General features: G+C 51.0%; 1 protein-coding gene across 9 annotated transcripts; it reads right to left on the bottom strand.

Moving 5' to 3' along the window:
• Positions 1-207: 207 nt before the first annotated feature.
• Positions 208-11,667, bottom strand: dixdc1b (DIX domain containing 1b). 9 transcript variants are annotated; one of them, XM_084697831.1, is made up of 23 exons: positions 11,585-11,619; positions 11,432-11,537; positions 10,992-11,043; positions 8,561-8,690; positions 8,262-8,387; positions 7,868-8,099; positions 7,374-7,475; positions 5,694-5,791; positions 5,502-5,605; positions 5,205-5,288; positions 4,531-4,584; positions 4,194-4,244; positions 3,934-4,038; positions 3,740-3,793; positions 3,581-3,652; positions 3,405-3,476; positions 3,239-3,301; positions 2,977-3,126; positions 2,697-2,763; positions 2,476-2,584; positions 1,791-1,899; positions 1,521-1,600; positions 208-1,384 (listed from the first exon to the last, which is right to left on the bottom strand). In XM_084697831.1, exons 3-23 carry the CDS (start codon positions 11,031-11,033, stop codon positions 1,375-1,377), a joined length of 1,914 nt encoding a protein of 637 aa, XP_084553957.1. In that variant the 5' UTR covers positions 11,034-11,043; positions 11,432-11,537; positions 11,585-11,619; the 3' UTR covers positions 208-1,374. The 9 variants fall into 9 exon arrangements, with proteins under 9 accessions (XP_084553957.1, XP_084553956.1, XP_084553955.1 ...); XM_084697830.1 differs by lacking the exon at positions 11,432-11,537 and having other exon boundaries at positions 11,585-11,667; XM_084697829.1 differs by having other exon boundaries at positions 11,432-11,653.
• Between the last annotated feature and the right edge of the window lie 113 nt (positions 11,668-11,780).

Below are 11,780 nucleotides of genomic sequence, written 5' to 3'. Positions count from 1 at the left end.
CATACATTCATATTACATGTATTATCATCTCGTTCTTCTTTCAGAATAGTCACAAATATCTTAACCTGGCAACCCCGATTACCAGCCTAGTACCTGTCGTAAAAATGTCGCAACATGCTATTTAGGTGTAGTCCCATCCATCACCACCAGGGTACAGCAGAAAAGGTCCTTTTTCACCACTACAAAATATCAAGATGTACTGCAACATCCATGGGAATCATACATTTATTGGGGAGTGTACATATTGTGAGTGTACCAATCATGCTGATCTATGCACTCTATACATCATCAGTGGTCATCATTTCATGCAGTGCTGGGGTGTCACAATTTCAAGTGATGTGTTAGTCAATACTAAGAGCTGTTGGTTTTGAAACAGTTTTTTGTCAACAGCCTCACTGTTCTGGCAGTAGTGGTCACAGCGCTGAGGACTAAGGAGTCAGATAGGGGTAAGGGCAGGTTAAATACTGTGGGGCTGGGGTGTCCAATTCCAATCCTCCGAAGGGTCACGCTGGTTTCCGTCTCTCCTTTTTTTTCCATGTCATCCATCACAATTATCCGTGATTGGCTTGGGAGCATGCCAGAGGACTTTCTGATCTGAAACAGAGCTATGACACCTCCCCTTGACTCTGACCGCTCCCCCTCAGTCTCTCCCTGCCTCGTCTCCAACCTGGCACCCGTATCATCTTCTCCCTCCCCCGGTGGTCCGACACTTTGTCAGGCATAGCGTCAAAATATATACAACACGCTCCTCTCTCCGAAACCAAACATAAAAAAAACTCTTCTCTGTCTTTGACCATTTACAGTAGAGCATATACAGCCATTTACATATATGTACAACAACAACAACAACAACAAACTAAATTGACATTAGACACCAATAGTCTGCAGTGCTTTCTACTGCATACCGTGAACTACTATTTCTGCATTCTGTCTCAATGACATACAGTGCAGCTAGTGAGTCAGCTACTTGACAAGAGAGTGTGTGTGTGTGTGTGTGTGTGTGGGAGGTGCGTAAGAGCCTGTCCAAATCAAAGTGTGTGTGTGTGAATAGTCTACTTGTAGACTGCATTAAGGCAATAGAGCAGCTTGACTGCTGCGTGGCCATAGAGAATCGACATGTCATCATTCCTCGTTTCTCTTCAGATGTCCTAGCACTATCCTAACATCCCATGACTCTGATCGTCGGGGGGGGATGATTAGGGGTTGCCCACGCGCACATTGATAAGGCACAAGGGACCTAAACGCTCGAGCTCTTCATGAGCACAGCGTCTAGCATTTTTTCCTTCCTCCACCATCCACCTGTCTCCTGGCAGCCAGCCTGCAGCCAGTTTGTCCCTGGGGCCGGGGCTGTACGCGTTGGAGAGGGGTGGGAGTTCACTCGGTCCTGAAGGGACAAAAAAGACAGAAATTAAATGAAGCTAGATGGGGAGTGACCATGTGTGTGGGTATGTGTGTGTGTGTGTGTGTGTGTGTATATTTAGTGCGTGTTCAGCGGTTTGTGTGGGTGTGAGAGTATTCACCTCTCCTCTCCGTTGTCCTCCTCCACCCAGGCCACTATCTTCCCCTCCCATCCAGGAACCACCGCCTCGTCTAAAAACACCTGGACGCCGGGAGGTCAAAGGTCAAACACGTCCTCAACATGGATACGCTCGGTTAAACAATCGCTCAAAAACCACTCCAGCCACCAAAAACACACACAGGTTTCACTTTTTCTTTTTTTTTTTTTTTACTAAATCACTTGATAAATAACCCTGCCCGTTTTCCTCTCCCCTCTTCTCTCTCTGTCTCACCTCTTCCTTGACAGTGCCAAACTCGGGGTCCAGGGCTTTGAAATGGTATCTGTACTTCCCCTCTCTGTCCACCGCTGCCTTCACATCTCTCAGAGTCACCTCACCCAGCCTGCAACACACACACACACACACACACACGGTGTGACCACGCATGACTCCTCTCCCTACGTACAACCTTAGAACAGAACTTGGTCAGAAACTTGAACATCTCTATCCACTATGTCTGTGAGCAGACCGACAAGATAGTTGGGGGAGAGACAGGAAAACAGGGAGAGACATAGGGGGGGGATCACCCAAGGCAGGAAGTGGCCTCAGTCAGATTTAAACCCAAGCCCCTGTGTCATTCATGGTACGGCAAACTGTCTCCAGGACAGGGGAGCTCCAGGACAGGGGAGCTCCAGGACAGGGGAGCTCCAGGACAGGGGAGCTCCAGGACAGGGGAGCTCCAGGACAGGGGAGCTCCAGGACAGGGGAGCTCCAGGACAGGGGAGCTCCAGGACAGGGGAGCTCCAGGACAGGGGAGCTCCAGGACAGGGGAGCTCCAGGACAGGGGAGCTCCAGGACAGGGGAGCTCCAGGACAGGGGAGCTCCAGGACAGGGGAGCTCCAGGACAGGGGAGCTCCAGGACAGGGGAGCTCCAGGACAGGGGAGCTCCAGGACAGGGGAGCTCCAGCGAGCCGCTCACCTCTTGGGGATGCTGATCATGAAGGGGGTGAGCGAGGGGCCCGTGAAGTACAGCACCTTGGTGCTGGCTGCCGAGTTCAGCGCTGGGCTGCTCTGGGAGTGAGCCATCTCTGAGAACACAGACACACACACACACAGACACAGCCAGTCACGCACACACAAACAGCCAGGGTGCATTCATGGATTGTCTGTGTGTGCGTGTGTTTGACAGGGGGAGCTTACTGGAGCGCGTGGGCCAGGAGTCGTGGTTGGACGGCGGGGCCTTGCGTCCAGGAGACTTCCCCCTCCCCTGGGAGGGAGCAAAGGGACACGTGAAGCACACGCGTTCGTGCACGAACACACGCCATGCCTAGCACAGCTGGTCTCTGTGTATGTGTGAGATAGTACCCAGACTGTGTGCATGTGTGGGTGAGAGGGAGTGTGAGAGAGAGAGAGAGAGAGAGAGAGAGAGAGAGAGAGGGGGGCAGAGAGAGAGTGAGACAGGGGGAGAGAGTGAGAATACCCGGTGTGTGTGTAGAGAGTGCAGCCGCTCGGTGAGGGAGGCTATGCCCTGCTCCAGAGTGTCCAGGGTGTGGTGCTGAGGGTCGTGGTCTCGCAGGTTGTTCCTCAGGCTCCTCAGCGCATCCCTGACCAGCTGCAGCTCCTCGGCCTGCTAGCACACACACACACATCCACCAACACACACACTGACAGTGAATCACCATATCCCTGACTCATCTTAGAACCACGTTTTAGTGCGGCAGACACGACTTGGGACGACTCACCCCCGAGACAGAAGGAGACGGACCTCCAGGCTGAGGGTAGCCATTGTTCTCAGCGCCAGATTGCTGCCACACACACACACACAGAGAGAACACACACCACAACATGAATAAGAAACACACACGTCAGCCCGACCTGGGTGTGTGTGATGTGACGGAGGGCTCTCACCTGGTGCAGCTCTCGGCCCATCAGCTCCTGCAGTACAGAGTCTTTATACTCCAGCTCCTTCTGAAGTGTGGTCTGAAGACACGCGCGCACACATTCAGTATAATACATATCTAAAGTGTACACAGGTGAGAGGTTCAGATAGACACTGTATTCTGGGATGACGGCTGTGTTGACACCTTCTGCTGGTGGGTCTCCTCCAGTTTGTGCTTGTGCTGCTGCAGCAGTCTGTCCCTCTGCCCCACCTCCCTCTGCAAAGCACCAATCGGGACAGGGCAGGAAGAGTTAGCGACCAATCGCGCTGAGTGGGCGGAGGCGCGCTATTGGCCGTGTCTCACCTTGCACTCGCTCAGGAGCCTGCTCCGCTCCTCCAGTTTCCTCTGGAGCTCCGTCTGGCACACACAAACACACGCGCACACACACACACACACACACACAGTTACTCAAACGCTATAGACGGGTGAGGTCGTCTTTTCATCGTCTGGATGTATGAAATGTATACGTGCGTGTGTGGTGCGTGTGTATGGCGTACATTCTGGCTGGTCAGTTCGTCCCGGTCCATGCTAGCTCTCAGGAGCTCCTGTTTCAGCTGCAGTACGGACGCCTCCTGAACGCACAGTCTCTGCTGCTGCGCCTCCTGTCCACACGCGCACACGCACACGAGCAGAGACGCTGTCTCCATGACAGACTCGAGCGAGTATCAAGCCCCGCCGAGGGACTTCCACTCGGCTTCAAATTCAACCTTTTCTGTACGTGTGCGTGTTGACCTGAGTGTGTGTGTGTGTGTCTCACCTTGACCCCCTGCAGGTTCCTCATCTCCTGCCTGCAGCGCAGCACTTCCCTCTGGAACGACCACCACAGACACAACACCGCTCAGACAGACTGCCAGCCCGACGTTAACACGCAAAACAAAGGCGTCCTCTGCGACTCTCGCGACGGGTAGAGCAGTTCGTACGACCCACCCACCGGCCCCACACACACACACAAACCCCCCACGCACCCCGCCACATGAACGCACAGAGAACACCCACAGGACAGAACACACCCCTGGGGAGAGCCCGGAGGTCTGGCTCCCTCGGTCCGGCCGGGGGGGCCCGGAGGCTGGGATAAAAACGTGTGTTCACTCTACCTTCAGCTCCTGAGTCTCCTCCATGCTCTGGTCCAGACGACTCCGAATGACGACCTGAACGCAGAGAGACAGGGACAGAGATAGGCGTGTGTGTGTGTGTGTGTGTGGGGGGGGGGGGGGGGGAAACTGTGTGTGAGAGAGCAACGCGGGACTGGTGAAAACCGAGGAGGAAAGCGGATACCTGTGTCTTTCTCTCTCACGCACTCACTCTCACACACAAAGCACAGGGGAGGGGAGCAGGGACACTTGATCTGCTGTGAGCACACAAAGAACGCTGGAAGTGGAGGGCAGAGAGAGAGAGAGAGAGAGAGAGAGAGAGAGAGAGAGAGAGAGAGAGAGAGACAGAGAGACAGAGAGACAGACAGACAGACAGACAGACAGACAGACAGACAGACAGAGAGAGAGAGAGAGAGAGAGAGAGACAGAGAGAGAGAGAGAGAGACAGAGAGAGAGAGAGACAGAGAGAGAGAGAGCGACAGAGAGAGAGAGAGCGACAGAGAGAGAGAGAGAGACAGAGAAAGAGAGAGAGAGACAGAGACAGATAGAGAGAAGAGGAAAGCAGAGAGAGGAGAGGGACAGAGAGAAGGAGAGGGGAGAGAGAGAAGGAGAAAGAGAGAGGAGCGAGAGACAGACAGAAGGCGGGAGAGGGAAACGTATTAGAGAGGTTGACGCACCAATTGATGTTCAGCATTGTCCTCTCCTAGACCAAGACATAACTCCTGCTCATCCTCAGGTAATGAGCCATGGAGCAACAGTGCCTACACACACACACACACACACACACACAGAGGAAATGCGATACCAACTTGGTAAAGTTCAAACAAATCCCATTCATTATGTATACAATGTACTGGATTCTCAAAGTACAGGAATATCCCATTTACAGTGTAAGCACGTGTCTGTAATCCATAATGCATGTGTGTGTGTTGGGGCCTTGGGGGGATATCACTTGTGTGTGTGTGTGTGTGTACCTGTAGAGCTGAAATCATTTTCCGTGTCTCCTGCATCTCTCTTTCCAGAGTTTCACTGAGGGGGTCCACCCACACAGGCTGCACAACGACCTGGGAATGTTCACCTACACACACACACACACACACACACACACAGTTACTTGCTGTTCAAAAGCCTTTGATTGGCTGGCATTATGATTGGTCAGGACTCACTGCTGTTCTCCTGGGTTTGGCTGTCTTCCTGCTCTCTGCTCTCTGATTGGCTGCTGGCAGGGACTCTGGGGGAGGGGGGAGGGCTTGAAGAACTGAGGCTGGGGGAGGAACAAATCCTTGATTAATCACCCATTACACACATGCGTGTGCACATGCACCAAACTGTGTACTGGTGCCAAACAGCCCTATTCCCACATATGTCTCCCTAATAGTCACAGACAGTGATCTACATGCAAGTCACACTTAAAGAACATCATAAACAGTGATGCAATTCCAATCTGCAATAGTCCAAACTTGTTTACATTAAAACCAGGATGTTGTCTGTGTGGAATGTTAATACTATTGTGTATGAGACTGCGAGTGTGTGTGTCCCTCTAAAGTTCTTCTGACGGTCTCCGTGGTGACCACCAAGGAACAACACAGATGTAGGTCCATTTGAGACGAGGAGAACTAGGCTGTTTACTGACTGTGTGTGTGTCTGTTTACTGAGTGTGTGTGTGTGTGTTTGTGTGTGTGTGACTGACAACTGTGGGATTGGGATGTAAATAACAGCTCGGCAATTGTCTTTCTTCATCCTTGTCACTATTTTCCACATAAACAAAACGAGAGAGAGAGAGAGAGAGAGAGAGAGAGAGAGAGAGAGAGAGAGAGAGGAAACAGAAGGGGAAAGAAGAGAAACAGAGCCATACAGTATCTCAATACCCTGTAGCGCATAACGACAGCCAAACAGTGGCTCCAAAGTATGTCATCCTTCTCCTCCCGAAGCCCACACACCCGCCGCCGACCGGCCAATCCCACTCACTCACGCACCACCGCGCCCTTACCATTTCACCTGCTTCCCTCCCATGGTCAGCACGGCCGAGAACGCGGGCGCGCTGCCTCCTCAAGAACCAACTTGTGCAACTGATCTTCATTGCATGAAAAAAAATGGTGTTTCCCTGCTGACACCCCCCCCCCCCTCCACCCCCACCCCTCCATCCTCGGGTACACGACATCGCCATGACAACAGCAGCAGCACAGTCAATGCGTCGCCCCTCGCTCTCGTTTCGACGCAGGCGCGCGCGCACGCGGTGCTGTGTTCCAACTCGAACTGGGGTGCTGAACTTGGTCGCCCCCTGACAATGTCTCCACGCCGCTAAGAGGAGCGCGCGCGCGAGACGGCGTCACGCACCGTCCAACCGGCTCCTGCCCCTCTCAAAGATCTCTGCTGTATCCCAGGGAGCTCTCTCTATGCTAACATACTTGAGATTATTCAGATCAGTTTCTATGCGCGTGTGTGTGTGTGTGTGTGTGTGTGTGTGTGTGTGAGAGAGACAGATCAGATAAGGGTGAACAAACAAGAACACACAAGCCGCGTGATTGGCGGAGAAGATATTTCTGTTCTTTCCCATCATCCCCCCTTATCCATCTCACTATCTTGCCCTAAGGAGCCCCCCCCCCCCCCACACACACACACACACACACACAGCTGAGTAGTAGGACAGATTACGGTCGAAAACGCCACAGGGGCATTTGACGACGCCGCAGTCATACGCTTCGTCCACACAAAGGGAGTCAGTGATGAAGTGGCACCACCCCACCCGCTGCCCACAGACATGTCCTGGCATGGTGTGTGTGTGTGTGTGTGTGTCACTTCAGTGTCATGCTCCCCCCCCCCCCCCCCCCTAACCCCCGAGTCACCTGCTGGGCTGTGCTGACTCCGCCTCCTCCGGGGTCCCCCTCTCGTACTGCTGCACCAGGGCCCGGACGCACACCCCTCCGTCCTCATCGACACTCCAGCCACTACACACACACACACACACGCACGCACGCGCGCACACACGTAGTGGGGCGGAGAGAAGCCCACATGCAAGAGCCCTTAGATGTATGCTTCCAGCTGATTGTAATCAAAGACTCACAGGTTGTCCTAAAGTGGGGTCAAGTTTGGTGGCAGTCTCCATGCCTGACCAGCAGGGGGAGCCAAAGCCCTGGCAGTGTGTGAGCGCTACAGGGGAGGTTGTGCGTGTGTCTAATGTAATTAGAAAAGGAATTAAGAAAGAGAGGGCTGCATGCACACTGCTGTATACGACTGTGTGTGAGAGCGTACCTGCGGAGATGTGTGTGTTTGTGTTAGAGCATACCTGCGGAGGTGTGTGTGTGTGTGTGTGTGTGTGAGAGAGACAGAGAGAGCCTACCTGCGGAGGTGTGTGTGGCGTCCAGGCCGAGAGGCATCGTGTCGTGCTGCTGCCAAGGCGGCGGCTGCGCTCTGGGCCATGGCGACGGTGGAGAGGGGTCTGTGATTGGCCGAGGCCCCCGCGTGACCCTGCCCCGAGCCTGACGCGGCTCTGTGATTGGCGGATGGCTTGAAGTGTGCGGCAAGTGCCAGGATTAGCCTCATCACTGACTTGAGGTTACCGTCCACAATATCTGCAGAGAGAGAGGGAGAAAGAGAGCGTAAGAGATGGAGAGAGATAAATATTGTTCTCCCCCAGTGATAAACTATAACAATAACAACTATAACAGTGCTGCTAGAACTTGGAACTCTGTATGTGTGTGTGTGTGTGTGTGTGGGCGTAAGTTTTAACATACCCCTGGCAGAGGTGTGGGGCATGCGTATATGCTTGGAGGAGATGAACTGTAGGACTCTCTCTACATTCTCTCTGCTCTCCTCACGGTCCCTCGGGGTCAAATGCACCCCCTCCAACACCTCACCCGCTGAGAGAGAGAGAGAGAGAGAGAGAGAGAGAGAGAGAGACAGAGACAGACACAGACACAGACAGCATATCCAGCCATTCCGCATACACCCAAAAAGTGCACCACACATTGGCGGATGCAGTCTGTATGGGCGGGTTCGGCGTGAGTGCGTTTGCACACGTGCGAGTACTGACCTACTATCTCAATCAGGTGGGCCAGCACCACTCCATCCTGCAGGTCACGCCTGAGGTCGGCAACAGGCCGGAGTCCTGGCCTCCTTCTCAGTTGAGAGTTCACCCAGGAAACATAGGCTGCCAGCTGTTGCTGTAACACACACACACACAAAATACTGAGAGGCAGGCGGGCTACACACATTATAAAGTTATTACCGTTTCAATGTGTAGTCCAATCTACATATCTACCAGAACAAAGAGAAGGAAACTGCGTGTGAGAATGTTGTGACAGGAGATGACCGCGTGACACCGGCTGTGAGGTCATTTCAGGAGGGGATTTCGCCATGACGATTGTTCACTTGCTCTCAGCTCTATTAACGTAGACAATAACTGTTGATACAGTCCCCTGCCCTCGCTGCGTACACACACACACACACACCCACGAAGGCCAGTGGGATATCTGGGTTAATCCTCCTTCATGCGCTGGATGGGCAGAGACAATGACAGTCTGTCCTTTGGTACAGACTCGGCTCAGAAAGACACACACACACACATCCCCTTTAACTACCCTAGTGGGTAACCACCCGGTTTGAACACTCAAACATACCCCTCCTTCCTTCCTTCCTTGAAGTGTAGCAATCACTGCCTTTGCCTCTAACACAATTAGATAGGAGATAGAAACATCTGAAACTCATGGGCCAAGTTTGCCCCAAACCTAAGATCAGAGACAGCTCGACTCTTCTATGAGGCTATGTATACAACACAGAGCTATACAGGCAGTCTGATACACGTGTAACACACCAAAATGTAATTTTCTGCGGTCATGAATAAGTCATAAGACCTTTAGATACTGGGCTTTGAGGAATGCCAAATTACACCCTCTCTTAGCCACATGCACGACTGTCTTGCAATCAGTCATTAGCCGTATGTATTTACTGCTTTTTTACAATAATAATTTGAAAGGAAGTGACTAAATTGTACAGACAAGTGTAACCATTCAATCAAATTCAAGTTATCTATTCATCTTTAGCTAAACGTTGGGTGTTTATGTTTGCTGCATATAGAAACTGACAAGACGACGTCGAGACACTCGGTCAATGACTCAAGGCTTAGCTATTGACAACTGTCTACCGTGGCAAGCTACATTGTTGATAGTGTGACTGTAACGGGCTACCGTAAGCGAAGTAGCTAACAGGCTACCTCATTGAAGCCCTCCTGAAGAACATCATCCAGCAGACTCCCTTTGGACAGCGAGGCAATCATCCTTCAGACCCACCACACATTCAGTTGCGCACACAACACACACACACAACCGGGGATCGGCTCGACCACCCGTTACCAGCGATCCATTCGTCGCTTGGTGGCAAAACTGTGTTGGAGCAAGGCGTCAAAATGCATAAAAAAAACACGGTGGTTATCGGGACTGGTCGGTTCCGTTAACTCGCACTGTCTGCTGCTGAAACAGGATACATGAGCACGGGGATCGCCGCGCATGCGCACAACTTGGCTTTTCTCTGTCGCCATGGGGACGGCTGATCGGGGCGGATGCTTGGCCAGAAGTAGAAACATATACCTGGCTGCTTGGCTTTCTCTGCAGGCCTGCAACATAATCTATAAAGTGTATACAGCGTTTAAAATAATTGTTTCATTTAAAATTATTACATTGTAGAGTGTCCTTTTACAACAACCAACTATCAATGTCAACTCGAACAGAACTTAACAGTAGGCTAGCTAGAATAAGGCCCTTAGTAAGGGCCAGGGGAGCTATCAGAAGTCACTGGCAAATACTTAAATGGGAGAGATGCTGGGAGAAGAGAAAATGAGAGAGGGTAAATAGAATTAAAGGTAAAGAGAGAGATTTTACACATATTGTCACACCCTGTCGAAATACGCAGCTCTCTTTTTTTCTGCCTCACAGTACAAACCCTCTTCCTTCCTGGCTGCTCAGTGTGCTGACTTCCTGTCTTACACTCATGCTCCGCTGTCATTGTCAGTAGCCTACTTAGAGGCAAGTGCACACAGGTAGGTCTTTGACTTTTGACATAGGCTGTAAGTACTATACAGGCTACATTTGATGTGAGAGCGAAAGAAGTATGACTGACTGACTGACTGACTGACTGACTCTGACTGACAAGAGCTAACAGTGCCTTACGTGTGCAGCATGAGAACATAGTGTGGAGTGTATCTCCCCCTAGTGGCCACACTCATGAACGCATGAACAACTTGAAATCACAAATATAATGCCTTTACCCTAATTATTTAAATGGGTGTTTCAGAGAAGCATAGGTTATGTGTTTTCTCTGTTACGTATCCTGCTTTAAATTCTAGTGGAATTCTGCCAACTCTTGACAGCTGCAGCCTAGATTAAAAGCAGCGGATGTTGTCTAGACTAAAGACCTTATAAATATTGGTGAGGGAAGATGTGGATATCCTCCCCTAACGAAACACTTACAGATCCGTGGCCTGGGGAAGACTTGCAGGTCCTGTTAGCCATTCTGGAGATACTGGAGGAAGTAAACCATAGACTGTACATTATTGCAAGAATACTGAACAATTGTTATGTATGTAACATAGTTGGGTATGTCCCCCAAAATATAAAACAATTAAAGTGTAATAATGAACCATAGGGCCGACCCCGCGTAATGTCGCTTAAAACAGGCTCTTGAGACGGAGTGATGTCGGACAAGTCATCGGCTGGGTTTCCAGCAAGTGTTTCCCACAGGGATGGGCTATTGTTTGATTGCGTGAAAGTCATTGTGTGAGTTACTTTCTATGCTTCCGTCTAAATACTTGTTCAGCATCGATCCTGCCGCAAGAGTAAAGAAAACAATATGCCGGTAAAAGTATAGTACTTTTTAAAGCCAGTAAGGATATTTTAGCTTGCTAGCTTACCGTATTCATCCGTCCGGTTTGACTCAAGTCATTCTTCTGTTAAAGTTAGATTGCTTGCCTTCCTACTGTTTATTTAGCAAACTAACCCGACTTCTTTTCTAATCATCTGAAACAAACGACACTATAAATATCCTGTCCCTTTTATCTACTTACCAAAAGTGAATGAGCTATTGTTTTTGCCTACATGGATTAAGTCAGTGAAACTTGCTGCAGGCATCCATTTACGACACAATCACTGCAGCGCAGCCCGGGCCGTTTCTATGGTTACCATGTACCAACACCACGTGCTAAGCAAAGCAAATTGGATGAAAGAAAGCTTCCACTTTCCATACATTTAGCTAGAAAAAAC

This window comes from Hypomesus nipponensis, chromosome 5 (assembly GCF_054491055.1).
Source record: "Hypomesus nipponensis isolate SF chromosome 5, ASM5449105v1, whole genome shotgun sequence".
In the NCBI taxonomy this organism is placed as follows: Eukaryota; Metazoa; Chordata; class Actinopteri; order Osmeriformes; family Osmeridae; genus Hypomesus; species Hypomesus nipponensis.
This window is presented reverse-complemented; position numbering and strand designations above follow the sequence as displayed.